Source organism: Acanthaster planci, linkage group LG07 (assembly GCF_054643075.1).
Source record: "Acanthaster planci isolate LZ-2023a linkage group LG07, COTS_SCS, whole genome shotgun sequence".
Lineage (NCBI taxonomy): Eukaryota > Metazoa > Echinodermata > Asteroidea > Valvatida > Acanthasteridae > Acanthaster > Acanthaster planci.
Window position 1 is genome coordinate 3,332,661 of NC_141783.1, and position 16,225 is coordinate 3,348,885.

At 38.8% G+C, this 16,225-nt stretch overlaps 1 protein-coding gene and 1 long non-coding RNA gene across 5 annotated transcripts in view; both read right to left on the bottom strand.

Annotated features, from left to right (window-relative positions):
• LOC110990251 (uncharacterized) overlaps nucleotides 1-4,148 on the bottom strand; it is a 40,174-nt gene extending 36,026 nt beyond the window's left edge. The window contains exons 1-2 of one of the 3 annotated variants that reach the window (XR_015425958.1): nucleotides 4,021-4,148; nucleotides 3,488-3,672 (exon numbers count right to left, since the gene is read on the bottom strand). This is a non-coding gene — a long non-coding RNA (uncharacterized LOC110990251). The other 2 variants (XR_015425957.1, XR_002599793.2) reach the window with 2 other exon arrangements.
• Nucleotides 4,149-12,397: 8,249 nt separating this feature from the next.
• LOC110990245 (uncharacterized) overlaps nucleotides 12,398-16,225 on the bottom strand; it is a 52,147-nt gene continuing 48,319 nt past the window's right edge. Inside the window, exon 4 of one of the 2 annotated variants that reach the window (XM_087138794.1) lies at nucleotides 12,398-16,045. In XM_087138794.1, the coding sequence (XP_086994920.1) occupies nucleotides 16,028-16,045 (18 nt within the window). In that variant the 3' untranslated portion in view covers nucleotides 12,398-16,027. The remainder of the gene's footprint in view (nucleotides 16,046-16,225) is intronic. The other variant, XM_087138795.1, reaches the window with a different exon arrangement.

Genomic DNA, 16,225 nt, shown 5'->3' on the forward strand with positions numbered 1-16,225 from the left:
CACTCATTGTACAACGTACTTAGCATGACCCTGAGCACTGTTTAATTTACATGTACCAAAGTGAAATTATACAACTCCAATGAATGTTCAGTTTATACACGTATATTTCAGAGAAAGCCAAAATGCAGATTCATTATCTTTTAATGCATGTTATTTTGTCCTGTTGTTAACATTTTGATAGGAATCATTCCTGGGTAAGCTTTGTCGGCTTTGCGGAATCTTATAATGCCACACATGGAGTAACTCGCTACACAGGTAAATATATATTTTTAAAATTTTGTTGGTTCTTTTTTTTATATCTTTGTTCATGGCCAATTTGATTTTCATGTTTTGTTCAAATCTGCCAGGTGTAGTACTCAACAGTACTTCAACTGTGGTTTGAAGGGGGCTAGGTAGACCCAAATAAAGAATCGGTACATGTTTTTATGTGTATTGTTTTACTGATTTCAGGAATCTTTTTCTTTCACTTTATGTTTGTTTTTATGTTTCTGGTCTTTATGTTTGTGAGCTGCAAAAGCATGCTCGTACCCTTTTACTTATTGTACATGCATATAGGCAGCAAAGACCATTGACCATGCCATACATGTAGTTCTTTGTTCCTGTGTTCTTGGAAGTGGTAGTTCAGAAGATTTGCATTTGTAATAAAGGCTCATAGAACTGTGCACATCCCAGAGGTCATGCTATTTAATGTCAACAAGTGTCAACTTGAAATACCCTCTACAGATTTAAAAGTGGTTTTAATATATTGTAGACACTCTAACACTTGCTACTGTATAAGAGAAACACCAATAGCAATACATGTAGATTCTCACAGGAAAAGGAATATTTTTCACGATGTGTGGGGGCTGCCATCTTTCTTTCCTTTGTCGTCTATGCGAAAACTAGATGGCGGCCAGTTGGACTGCACAAACAGGCCCGACTGTCACTCAAATTTCAACACTCAAATTCAGATTGATATAATAGACGTACATTTAATTTGATATGTAGTTTCCTAATTAAAATGTTAAATTAAAAATCTTTGCCTAAATATTCTTGGATAACTTGTTGGTACGTTTTTTTGAAGCTAAATAGCATGACCCCATCCTGGTGAGTGGTGACCCTTTCTTCTCTCGGAATGCCCTTGTACATAAACTACATTTTTAAAGGAACATTTTATAGTTCCTGTTTTTCTGATTTGTTTCTCCTACTTTATTCTAGATGTTTAACATATTGTTTTATTATCCTTGTCCTTTTTAGCATCACATTTTCATCATTTTTTCTTATTTCTTAAATCATTTTGGTTGCATTGCATTGCTCTTTTCCAGTAATGGTTCTTTTCATAAATTTTTCGAAGTACACACACATTTGCTGCCATTTAAATTGTTTAACCTAAATTGACGTTTTCCAATATAATACTTTTAAGAATTATTTACAGCGAATTCTCCTTTTTGTCATAGATTGTGAATTGTATTTTTGTTACTCCAAATTCATGTTCCTTTTTATTGTCCCAGTTCAAAAGGATAAATTGTGACCTGATCATTTAAACCAGTACTTCCTCTAACAGATCATTTTTCAACACCACTTTTTTCTTTATTTTGGTGTTGCACACTTTTGGCATGTTGTGCAATCACACCATACTGTACATGTACATTTTCGATAAATTCATGTGAATGATGACTTTCAAGTATACTCCGGTAATAGCTAGTCATGTAAGATAAAATTATTTCATAAATTTAACCAGATACCACCAAGCTCAATTCTGCCATTTACAACTTTTTAATATGCCCAGTGCAGTAAATTAAAATGTGAGCAGTGGCCATTGCACATTCAGTTCGAAGCAAAATGTACTCTAAACATAAAAATTACTAGAAGAATTTGCAAACTTTGGATTCAACTTAATATCCTTTAATTCTCAGTCAAATCAAATTTCAGCTCACAGGGATAACTGCCATTTATTTTAACTTTAGGAGGATGTCTGCCTAAAAAGAAGGTAATGTAAAATAAAATAAGCCAGGATATTACCAGTACATCCTATCCCCGCACAATTTGATTACAACTTCAATACCTGAGAACTAAAGGTGTAACCACAACTGTGCTTAAATTTATGTGGTTTATGTAATTGATTCCATTGATGGTGTACTATGAAATGTAATTGTAGCACCACGACTGTTTCAACCAATTAGTAGAAGAAGGCCATTCATCAGGAAGCGGGAACCTTACCATGAATGGAGAATGGGCATATCATTGGAATCACTCAAATGTTTCACATGTCAGGGTATAACACAATGGTGAATGTATTGATGCCCAATAGAACCAAATCAAGAATCACATCAGCAACAGAATAAACATTTAACAGAATACATGTACGTATGCTTCATGACATGAATAGAAAGGATGTACCTCGCGTGTTAAATGTAATCCATTTCTGTGCCACCAGTCAATTGACTGGTAAAAATAGAATGGAATGACAACAGGTGATTCTGATATTGACAATGCTGCAGTAATTTGGCATTTTAGTGACAGGGAGATGTCTCCCAGTATTGATGGTAAAAACGAAGTGAACAATTTGAGTGCCCTTAACAGGTTTTTTTATTTGTCAAATGACACTTCGAGTAAACTTGCACGTACATGTATTACCATTGGTCAAAGATTTAAGCATTTAGTACATTTGATGAGGCATACACGACACTGTTTATTGCCTGGTAACCGATCAAGCATTTCTGCGACAGAAAATGGGAACATTCTTAAAAAGAAAAGTGGAATTTTCAAAGGTGTCATTTCAGTAATTATTTCAGTTTGTATCATGAAAAATTTTTGGAAAATAAGAAAAATTAAGCAACATTGTGTGAACGCTCCTAGAATAAGGAAAAGGAAGTATCCTCCTGGAGGCAGCTGTGACGACACACCATGTGTTCTACCACAGACTTAAGGAGTAACATACAGAAACCAATGCAGCATTATAAAATTTACTAGAGAAAGTAGTTCGGCTTCAAAATGTAAAAGTTAGACGCTTTTTACTGGAACCTTCAATTAATTAAATCCGGAATGGGATAGGACTGTAGAATCCTACGACCATGTGGTCTCAAAAAAATTGACCCCATATCGGGCATACATGTAGTATCAATCGTATCGATATATGTACAGACCTTTACATGTCCTATAAGAATCCTGAATGCAGAATGGTAGAAAGGCAGGAGGAAAAGGGGACAATGTTTGCTTCTTTTTCCTTCCCACAATGCCTTTCTACCATTGTGCAAAATCACGTGCCATATCAGCAATAAGGCTTATTGCCAAAAAGATCAGTTTTGCAGAGGTCAGTGACTTGATCAACACTTGATAGTTCTCTGAATCATGGATCCTGCGCCTTGAACACCCAGTAGGATGGATATGCGCGCATTACAAGTCCTTATTATTCTTGTTATTATCAATCATCCAACAAAACTGCGTTATGCTTCACCGAGATCAACTCACGAGAAGACATTTGAACGAAGAAAATACATTTACGTACCTGACTTTACCTGATTAACCATGCACCAGTCTGCCAGTGTGAAGTAAATGATCTGCCGACACCTGCAGCTGGCAGTGTAGATTCGGGAAGAAATGTAGGCACTGGGCACTACTGAAGTGCACTCTACAACCATGGAGCATGGAGGTCGGAAAGGAACACATAATCCATATACACACTCCGACATTCTGCGGAAAATCCGGAAATCAATCATGTCAAATTTGGGTTCGTTGTCCCTCCAGTCCAGGTCTTACATTATCAATACAACCATGGAGGTAGGACTAGGAAAAGATAAAATCAGATCAAGCCGAATAATTACATCCTAGTTACAGGTATGCCAGTAACGAAATAAGGTAACTGTGCTCAGCCTAGCGTGGAGGTAAGAAAATCAGACGTACGATGATCACTCTCTCTCGACCAGATCCCACGTATTGTACTTTTCTGGGGAACAAGGTCATGAAGGTTGGCCTACATGTACATGTATATGTACATTTACATACTGTAAAATATGACTTTCACGAAAGGTTCTGACGTACGATATGGTGCTGACCGGACCGAGGGCTCACCGCGTAGTTCCGCATTCGTCTACACATGTACTGTACAGTACTGTAGGTGAACCGCACAAAATGTACACGTACTATGTACATGTATATGTACATGTACTGTACATGTGTTACATGCACACATATGTACATGTACTGTACATGTAGATTGTACATGTACATGCAGATTGTACATGTAGATTGTACATGTGCTGTACGGTAATTCTATGGCCACGTGTGCACAGCACTATCTGGTTTCTTCCAGGGCCACCCCCCTACCACAATGTTTATGAATAATGCAATATTTCCTACTAGTTGTGGGTGTTCCCTCCATGAAAGTTACACCCCTTCTAAGCGTGATATGAATAATGCAACAGAAAGTTCGCCACATATTCTACCTGCAAATGGTCGTAACCACACGTATTGAATCTAAAAGACGTCTCGGTATAACAGCCAGACAAAGGGGAATTAATTTTAGAGACGAAGGAGGAGAGGGGCAAATTCAAAATCGAACGCGAATTCGGGCTTAACGAAGGGTACAAGAAAATCAAACGGGTTCACCAAAAACTCGTGGGGGAAACAGCGCCCCCAGTTGTCCAGAGAATCATGGACTTTCAATAGGTGCACTATTTAATGTGTTTGACCAAACAGGAGTTGGAAATACTTTTTATTTGTTGAATAAGAGTGTAAATTGTATAAAAACTCTGCCTAAGAAAAGTAATTGCAGCTACACTTTTACGACTCAAGATCTATATGCATGCTCTAAATGCAATTTAATTTGGAGGGGAAATAAATGACAGGTCTACCTAATTAGGGCAGATTGAGGGGTTGCCAAAATGTTAAACAAAAATGGTAAAACGATATAATTTTTTTATTAAATTCTGTTTATTTTTGGGAAACTGATTCTTTAAAGTCTTAGGCAACATAGCTCACAAATATAAGTAAATAAGTGTAGGAAAATTAGGACATGTTCAGTTTTAGGAAAAGGGGAAACTCCTGGACAAATAATATTAGTAAGACCCACAAAATCGGGTAAGGATTGAACACACAACCCGCACACTGTCCCCCGGGGATTTAATCCTTGGTCACACAGGTGACAAGCACGACAAGTATCATTGACTCCACAGTCTGCAAGTAACTTGGAATCATATTTATTTTTGCAGGCTGAATGCAGGCAGATTTATCAAATAACTGGACATGCAAACTACGTCCAAAACATGTCACTCCTTTCAGGTTTCAGAAGCTCAACATTAAATTCTAAAGTTGGGTTGGGGTCTAGTCATTGTAAAGGCTATGGTTTATTTTGTGAGTTTAGTAACATTTTGACGTGTGGGAAGCAGCGTCCCGGAGATGTTGCGCTTTCAAAAATAACTCAACCAATGCTGTTTCAACAGGAACAATAAATAACACTGTTTCAAATTCAAATGTAAATTAGGATTGTTCAAATGTAAAATCGTTTGTAAACAATGTTGTTTATAAGCCTTACTCAAATAGCAAAATGAATTATAGTTCAAATTATTATTTAACTGTGCAGGTATTCTGGGATTAATGCAGCAAGCAGATTCCTTTCTTGTTGCCTCCTCTTACATCCAGGTAAAATCCATCTTCCTCGTCTCCACTTGTTGTTTCGATTTCAAATTTCCATTTTCTTTTCCAATTCTCACCACTTTATCATCCATTTCTGAAATGAATTAAGGTGGTATCTTATTTTAAAAAATGTCCTTGCATCCGAAAACTGAATTACGACATTAAGCAGAATGGGTTAAAATTACAATTTATTTTTGCATGATCATTTTTGTTGAACTGCTTATAAAAAATACATTTATAATTTCATATAAAGGGAAAATAGAATGAAATAAAGTTACAAATACACGAGAAAGGCCGACCACATCTTTTCAGGTCTTGTGCGCGAAACGCCTCCTGTATTCACCGTTACAATTAATGCTGATAATGCCCTCCACAAAGTCTAGCTCTCAACATCAGCACGGGATATATTGATTTCTTTTTAATGAGGTACTATTCGGCAATACACTTAAATAAACCATCAGCTCATTGTCAAGGTGCAATAAACAAGTCTTGTGCAAGTTACAGCGCTTCAATTTCCAGGATCACGAGGTGCCACCCACAGCTAGGATGAGTAGTCACAGTCACAATACACGTCCGAACTAGGTGGCTGCGACTGGAAGTAGTACACATATCTACGGGAGGAGGTTAGCCTGTGGCTTCATGCCAGCATGCTGCTGACCAAGTCACTGTAACCAACGAGTTTTTTTCTTGTGGGGACTCCTCGGCGAAGAGAACAAGACGCGACGCATTGGTTGCTGGAAATCATCGTTTCTCCGTCTAATTCCACGCGTCTTGGAAGGTCTTGCACAACGATCATGGAGCCTTTGCTGTGTGTTCATTCCGTTGTTGTGTAAAACCATGGAGGAATTCATGAAGGAAGAAGTTTCATGTTCCTACACCGAGAACTCCGGTGGTTCTTCGTCCGCCCATGGAGGTAGAATTTACCTCCATGGTCCGCCGCGCAGTCCCAATCGCGGGCAAGTTCAGGGGTCTGCCAGTGAGGGTTGTAACGTCCCAGCTCGGCTTACATGGCACTTCGTGTGACCCGACCTCGATTGGTACACTGTACATTGTAACAATATACATGTAGACAGTTTGTGGCTTTCCTCAGTGGTTTATGTCGATGGTCGGCAGGTAACTGTTGTGTTGTCTTCTTGATTCTGCATGACTAAGATTCTAACATCTAAGCACGAAAGAAGGAAAACAAGTGGGTCCAGGGATAGGCCTATTCAGTGACACCATGGTAAATTCCTGACCTGTTCCACCACATGATAGTTCTTAGGCCGACCGTGCCTTGCTTAGTTGACGTACACGTACTATACTGTCATTTCTGTACAGTCTCCATTACTACAGGTAAGTCATTCAGGTAAGTACAGTGTACTTACATATAAATGGTTGGATTTGCAGCCTTGCATATATTTGGGGAATTGGCCTTTTTCTTTTTTTTCACAGAGCAAGGAAACAGGTTGAATGGAAGAGGTGCAGGGGAAGTTACAGTACATTTGTTGAAATTGATTGACATGATTGAGGGTGTACGTTGCTCACAAAGTACATGTACAGCTACACGTATGGAAAAGACTGACAATTTTTTGGTTGAATGGTGGCCAGCTTTATTGTAGCTAGAGTATAATGTGTGAGTGAAGTTTGATCTTGCAGTAGATATACAGTAGAAATGTAGCCACAAGCACAGCACAAATTGCTGCAGATAATGAGTTCAAAAGAAGTTCAAAGCACTTGTTTTTCTGACACAACAGAATCTTCAGTCTTGGTGTCATTCTTCGTAGTGATGCCACTGTTGTCACAGTCACTTGAGTGACTGGGGCCTTCAGTGCAACTTTCATCGAGGATGAACTGTCATGACTATTCAAATCATCTAGAAAAATTCCTCGAAGTGCATCAGCACTGCACATCCTACTCATGCATCTCAAATGAAAGGATCCATAAGCAGGGTAATTCAGGATTGTTCTCAATTTGATAAAAAAGGGAAGAATTGCCTGCTTGTGATGGTCTCTGGTGATATGGACAGAGAATTGTCTTAACATGCTACGAACTAATGATGAATGTTACCAACTTGCACCCTAGCCAACTCGCCCCCTAGCCAACTCACCCCCTGACCGACTCGCCCCCTGACCGACTCGCCCCCTGACCGACTCGGCCCCCTAGCCAACTCACCCCCTAAGTTTGCCAAGCACGTACATGTACATGTATGGCCGGCCCATTTACCGTTTAATGAAAAATACAATCAGTCAGAGATGGAATCGGTGATTGCTGCCCTTAAAAATAGGTTCTGGGGTTTGCAGCGGGCACTCAAAGTTGAGAATTATGATAGTTAAAATGTTCAAAGCTTGATGGGTATTCCCTTTCTGTGGAATTTGGGGGCTAACAATATTTTTTCTTGATACTGGTAAAACTAATTCAGTATTATCGTGTGTATGGGCCATGGCGCAGCGTTTCCTATGTATTGTCTATGGGATTTTGTGCGCCACAACACCAACACTCTACCATATTAATTAATTGCAGACTATTTTGGATAAAAAATGGTACATGTACATACAGTCAAACCTTGATATAGTGGCCACCCGCGGTACCTGTGGCCACTAGTGCAGGTGTCCACTATATCAAGGCTGTACACATGTTGACTGCACATGTACATGCGCATGACGAAGTATACATGTACATTAACATACACACATTTGTACAACTGTTTGTACATGTGATACATGTACATGTACTAAAAATACTACAATGGCAATTAAAATGCATAAGTCTGAAGCAAAAACTTTATTTTGCATGTAAATGTATACAAGAATGACAAGAATATATCAGTATACACATACACTCAATGGATACTGGCAAGAGTTTAGTGTCAAACCCACTACAAATAGAGTCAAGGTGTTGTAAACAAAAAGAATACTGGCAAGAGCTTTGATGTTAAACTTGCTACAGATAAAGTAATAAATAAATGCAAGCAAGAGTTCAGACCTATATCCATAAAGCTCAAAGGATGCTGGCAAGAATTGATGCATATCTGCATTCTGTTTACACGCACATGCATTCCACATTGCCCCCCCCCAGAAAAAAAAATTAAACTGTACACATTCACAGACTATCAGATATCACCTCAGCCTATTTTTTACACAGTATTCATGCAAGCTGAAGTTCCGGAATGTATGTGTACATGTACATGTTGGTTTCCCTTTTGACTTCAGTGGTTCTCTTTTTGACATCGGAAAAAAATATACAGCAGATCATTTTTGGAATGTCCAGCTGCAAGAATGAGGAAAAATGATAATTTTAAGAATTCCCAGAGAATTTCCTGCAATTCCTTTTACCCAACCAACCAACCCTTCCTCAAGGTTAAAACATACATTTTGTAAGAATTAAAGGGAAGCCCTGCACTGCACAGGACAGTGCAGTGTAGTTCAGTACTATCATGTACTGAACTACATCTGGGGATGAGTCATCATCTGTTGTCCTTTGCTCTGTAATCAAAGTTAGCGGACCCCTCACTTTTCTCCCATATAACAACTCAAATGGGGAGTACCCAGTAGCCTGACTAGGTACCGGTACTTCTCTGTATGCAAACAGAAATGGGGGAATGTATTCATCCCATCTTTTCATTTGTTTGTCATTTCGGGTTTTGATCATGTTCTTTAACATGAAAGCGTTCAGTCAAACCATTGGTTTGTGGATGGTACTGTGTTGTGGGGATTTGTTGTATCCCTAGACTCTTGCACATATTTTTCATAATCTGAGACACGAAGTTTGTACCTTGGTCATGCACAATTTCCTTAGGCAATCCCACTCTTGAAAATACTTTGATCAGGGCATTTGCTACCGTGTCAGCCCAAATATTTGGCAAAGGGATAGCCTCAAGTATCCTGTCGCATAATCAGAAATTGTTGACAGGTACCTACATGTACAGTATTCCTTTTAATGGATCTTGGGAAAGGACCTACAATGTCAATTCTTATCCTCTTGAATGGAGTCTGAATGATAGGCAGATTGCACAGTGGGTGTTTACGAGGACTTTTTGTCTTGTCAGTGAATTGGCAAACTTGACAGCTGCGATAGTAGTCGTCAACTTGTTTGAATATACCTGACCAGTAAAAATGTGAGACTACCCTATCTTTGGTTTTGGAAACCCCCAAATGGCCTGCTAGAATAGCATCATGTGCCAGCTGAAGTACTTCTAGCCTACACTTTTGCGGAAGCACTATCTGATGCACAATATCACTTGGATCGGATTTCCTCTCCCATTTGCGCATGATCAATCTATCCCTATCATTAAAGCACACCCTGTGTTTGCCCACTTCACTCGTAGGAACTAGCCTGTCCCTAATGCCTTGCAAACTCCCATCACTGTGTTGCAAGTTGATTAAGGCCATTCAGCCAAACTGTAGAGGAACATTATTTAATTTATCCAAGGCTGTACAACAAAGTCTGGCTAGCGGCCAGGCAGAGTCCCGGCAGGGCCTTGAAGGGGCATAGGATTTCCCATAGTGATACTCTTTCTTGGCAACAGTGGCATAACTCTGGGACTGCACAAGCTATCCTACCAATGGCAGCTTTACTTGCCAAGAATCAACTTAGTAATTGGCTGAGGATTTGTGATCAATGTATTTTTAGTCTTCCTATGAAGAGGGGGCATCTTCAAAGAGAGCCTGCCTGACCCAAATACTTAAAAAGATACATTTTGTCTCATGGAACAATAGAGCTTTCAATCACTCCTCAGAAGATTTATTTTCCTGCAGAACAGGGAAGGATTTATTCTACAATTTTTTATCTTCCCGATTTGCTGAGCCACTTGCAAATATTCATTTAGTCCCAAGGTATTCTTTTGGTGTATTGGCACATGATTGGCATCTAAGTCAATTAAAAATCATAATATTAAGTATTAAAACAGGTGAATATTTTTGTTCGATGTTTCAAATGGTACTTAAGGGTTTGACAAGACTGACCAGCTCTAAGCCTGAGTTATCGAGAGTTCCTGAAGTGTCGACTTTTGCAGTATCTTTGAAAATAAAAATTAACCCAGATTGCGTCAATTGAGCTTTGTGAAACCTTCTACAGTTAGTTCCGTTTAAATGTCTTGGAAAATCTCTCTAACGGATTTAATGTGTTTCGTTAAAATGGTTAAATGTTTAAACTTCCTACCCTTACTCTCAGGGAAAAGTTTCATCCAGACATATCCAAAACAGCTCGCAATCGGAGGCAATAACATGGACGGTGAATGCAAGCGCTCTGTTGTCCGCCTAATGTGATTTCCTTTTTTATCCAAAAATGCAGCTGTGCACCTCGTACAGATGGGGGATATCATGGAATGTAGTGGTCGGTGATGATACTCTAGTACCATACAGTGGTCAAGTGCTTTGAGGAAAAAAGGAAATTTAAAAAAAGTATTTATTGAAGACCCGTTTTTATGGGATGAATTCACTGGCCATTCGTTATTGATCATATGAAGAGAAAAATAAAAGTAGCTAGGGAATAAAATCAGGAGAGTATTCCAAATGAAGTCTCTGAGGAGCTTTCATCCAACCAATGATTTACAGCTGACAGACTATCATGTATAACAATTGTTCCAGTAGATTTGGTTGCATCTTTGATTGACAGGACAGCCCGCCTTAGCATTTCTTTTCCTAACACCCTATCCGCCAAATATATTAATACTTCCCTCCTTGGCATTTCTGTCCTCACCTAGATCACGTGTGGTTTTTATTATTTCTCACTAACACAACCCCCCAATTATTTTATTCAGAGCACCCAACCCACCAAAATATGAATTCTTTCCCCCCTCGGCATTTATAAGGTTTTAATTTTTTTCTGCACCACATCTCTTTTTTATTCGGAGCAGCTAACCCACCAATAATATTGATTCTTCCCTTCTCGGCATTTCTTTTCTATCCAAACCTAGACCACGTGTGGTTTTTAAATTTTCCCAGCACCTCTGCATTTTTTTATTCGGAGCACCCAACCCGCCAATAATATTAATTTTTCGTGTCCTGGTGTTGCATTTTTCAACAAGTGTTGGTGTCGCATTTTTCAACTGGTGTTGCATTTTTCAACCTGTGTTGCATTTTTCAACCTGTGTTGCATTTTTCAACCTGTGTTGCATTTTTGGTTTGGAGTCGCATTTTTCAACTCACATCACATTTTTCAACTGGTGTTGGTGTCGCATTTTTCAACCTGTGTCACATTTTTGGTTTGGTGTTGCATTTTTCAACCAGTGTCACATTTTTTTTTCAACCGGTGTTGGTGTCGCATTTTTCAACGGGTGTCGCATTTTTCAACTGGTGTCGCATTTTTCAACCTGCGTTGTATTTTTGGTTTGGTGTGGCATTTATCAACCGATGTCGCATTTTTCAACCAGTGTCGCATTTTTTAACCAGTGTTGCAGTTTTCAACCGGTGTCGCATTTTTATTGCTGATTGCTTCTTTTACCCTAGATAATGTACTTTCACAAAAAAAAAAAGGTGCATGATATTTCTTAGACAAGTTTGTTTGTAGAAAATGCAATGCCAGTTGAAAAATCCAACACCGGTTGAAAAAAGTGCCACCAGTTTGAAAATGTGACACCTGTTGAAAAATGTCACATTGACACACGATGAAAAAGCGACGCCAGTTAAAAAATGTGTCTCTAAACCAGAAAAGTGATGGCGGTTGAGAAATCTGACCGGATGGCACATTTATGGAACACCATATATCCCACTGGGCTCCCAGTTTTGTGCGCTTGACATCCCACTAGAATCCCAGTTTGACATAGGATGTCATTTAATTCCATTCAATCAATTACATGCTGCCTCGAGATGAAACAATTACAGTGCATTTCTACATTGAAATAACATTCCTGTGGGCAAGAGCTGAATATATACACACAACAGTTTTGGAATATTTGGTCCTTATCATGTTTGTGTGGGCACAAACTAATTTGAAGAGGCATATAGGGACTTTCTCTTCTTTGCTGGTGAGGGTGGTCTTCGATCTGCTCATGGGTAGATGTCATCTCAACATTTGCAGGCCTCTCGTCTTGCAGCAGTAAATTGCAATTCTTGGAAGCAGCTGATTTTATGTGCTGTACACAGATTTAGACGAGTGTACTTTATGTAACTTGTTTAGCTTTCTTTTCTCTATTTCTCTTGATACATGTATATCTTTAATTGTATTCTTTGCTTTCTATTTCCTAGATGCATAATTTGCAAACTGATTGACATGTGTTTCACTTTGATCAGTTTGACGCTCTTTGTTGGTGTTTAATAGGTTAATTGAACGGCATTGGTAAAATTGGGAATTACGTTTGTTGAATTTTTTACTCACACAATGAGAGAAATATTTTCAGTATTGCATTTATTAAGGTTTAATTTTAACTTCATCTCAGAGAATAGAATGTCAATTTATCATATAAAGCATGCATTTTGTTCAAAACATTTAATCCTTCCACTTATGATTAAAGGCACTTTCATAATTGAACTTATGCCAACTCTTTTGCCAAACATACAAGATTGCTGTTGCTAGAAAAGTTATTACAAAAAGCTATTTTTTAATCAAAATTATTTATGCAACGCATTACCACTTTCCTTGAATTATTTTTTTTTGTTTTATTGTGATCCATAGAGAAAATAAGCATTAATATAATTGGTGCTTCATATTAGAATATGATGTCCAACACTAGTCTCAACACAGCCTGTTTCATTACACATGTATACAAGATCCTACTAGGGTAAGTGGCACCCCATACCAGTCTCAACACCTGTTTCATTTTACATGTATACAAGATCCTACTAAGGAAGGCTGATTGGCACCCCATACCAGTCTCAACACAACCTGTTTCATTATACAAGTACATGTATACAGGATCCTAATAGGGTAAGTAGCGCCCCATACCAGTCTCAACACAACCTGTTTCATTATACATGTAAACAGGATCCTACTAAGGTATGCTGGTTGGTGCCCTATACCAGTCTCAACACAGCCTGGTTCATTATATATGTATACAGGATCCTACTAGGGCACTCCAATTAGTGCCCCATACCAGTCTCAACACAGCTTTTTTCATTATCCCTAACCCCCTAGGGTGTATGTAAAGTCAAATTGAAATTGGAGGATTTGGGACTGTTAGGGTTAAACATGTATACAGGATCCTACTAGGGTACCCGGATTGGCGCCCCACACCAGTCTCAACACAGCCTGTTTCATTGTATATGTCACAGGTTGGCTCTCGATTGTCATAGTCGAGACCTGTGCCGGTTTAATAAATTGTTTTACAAGGAAAATCTGTTCGAAAGAATCCAAACGGACAGCTTCTTATGTTGATCCTCAAATAATCTTATTGCAAGAAAACACTAAAAATACAATCACTCAAAGTACATGGCGATATACAAGAAGTACCAACAATGGGTGGACAGGTAATTTAAAACATACACTTAAATTGAAAACAGGATTCAAAGCAATCCAATCAATAACTGGAAAGGAACCAAATGACTTATACAGAAAAAATGCAATCCCTTATACAATCAAGAAATAAAAAAAAAAACTAAATCAGGCTGAGCTGTGATCTTGATCTTGATCGATCCAACTTGACCATTGGACATGGGTGCAGCTCCAAGTCCTTGGTAGTCCTTCGCTAGGTCAATAGACTCACAGATCCAGCATGATGATGGGGAAAAGGGTCTAAGTGAAGATGGTAGAGAGACGAACCGGGTCGGCTCCCCAAAGCGACATGACCTATGGGCAAGTACCCTGCACCAACAGAGCACACAGGTCAGTGATGAGAAGGAAAAGGAGAAAAGTTTCAGCAACTTTTGTCTAACAAGCAAAGTGCAGACAGCACTTGGAGACAGCCTTCTCATCAGGTCTCAGACCGCTTCTGAGGAGGACAGGGCGACCTGGGCCTCTTATAACGGGTGAGCCATGTGCTCGGAACAATTGATGCAGTATGGTCTTTAGTCACTAAGTTTTCTTGGATAAGGAATGATCTCATCTTTTGAATTAAGACTTTCTCAAGATCTCGTACCAGGATGTGGTCTCAATTTTATAGTCAGTTTAAGGTTATTCGCCCACTTCTTAGATGGATTGGCTAAGAAAACATACATGTATGGTCAGTCGGAAAAGGAAGAACCACGGGAAAAGTGGAAACATATAGATGACTAATTATGCAGATGGTTTCTCCATCCGGCCTTCTTGGAGAGGGGTATGCTGTGACACACTTCTGTGGGAATGACACTTAGTTGAACCCAACATCTTCAAGTGGCATTCTAACAGGGTCCGACATATATGTATACAGGATCCTACTAGGGTACGCCGATTGGCACCCCATACCAATCTCAACACAGCCTATTTCATTGTATATGTATACAGGATCCTACTAGGGTATATGCCTATGGGTGCCCCATATCATTCTGCATGGTCTTTTACATTCAAGGACTAGCTACTGCAGCATATGAATATGGAGCAGCATTTGTTGGAAAGACCATACATGTGTGTACATTTTCTAGTCCTTATGCAACTTACTTTGAATCCATTCATACTTATCCAGAATTTAAGGTTTTTGTGAAATATAGGGCATACGCATATTCACAGTTAAAATTATTGAACACTCATCTTTGCTAGGTCATTATATTTCTCAGTAAACAAGTAGTACTCCATTTCAATCAGAGTCTGAGGGATCATCCAGTTCCTCATACTTCCTTCTCCTTGCGTTGCATGGGCCCTTTTTTTAATCTGAATGTTCAAAGTCCGTCCATCGTGGACGGCCTCAGTATAATCCTCATTGTTATTTTTCTTGAGCTTATTTTTCTTTCTTTTCTAAAGGTATTTAAATTGATAGGTGGGTGTCCTCTATGTCCTGTAAACCTGAACCGGCCAAAAAAAAATGCCTGTGGGGGCGGCACACGACAGATTTTCAGACACATGCGAGGGTGGGTAGGAACGTTACACAAGAGTTTGGCAGAAACAGTTCTTCAATGACTTGTTGATGAAAATCTATTTACTGATATTCTTCTGTGTGATACATTGTAGTAGCAATAAAATTCAAATAAACTTCATGTACATGGACTAAAAATCTTAAAAAACAAACTCAATTATGCCAGACAAAAATGAAAAAAGTAAATTTGCATGTGTGAGAAATAAACAAAACCTAAACAGTGAAATAAAAGTATATAGTGTGAAAGACTACTTCAAAGACTGCTCTAAACTGGATCAATAAATAAACTCTAATAAATTCTGCAAGATGTTTTGGGTATACATGTACATGTACATGTAAATGCATTGGACAAGTGATATGAAAATGCAGGGGACGTTTCTTTCGCACAGGTGATGATGCCCCTCTGACTCTGAGTCTTTGCTGTCAGTTTCCTCAAAAGTCATGCCACTATCGCTCAAGTTACTTAGGTTATCCGAGCCACTCTCTTCAGAGGAGGATTCATCAAGATGATCAGAATCAGATGCCAATGATAACCTATGGGATTTAAAATGGTACACGTACATGTAATTGGATAAGGTTATTATACATGTACATTAATAATCAAACACAGACAAGAAGAACACTGTTAATACATCATGGGTATAACCATGGAGGAAAAAATAACAAGGACAATTTTTGGTCCCAGGTCTTTTTTTTCTAGCACTGATAAGACAA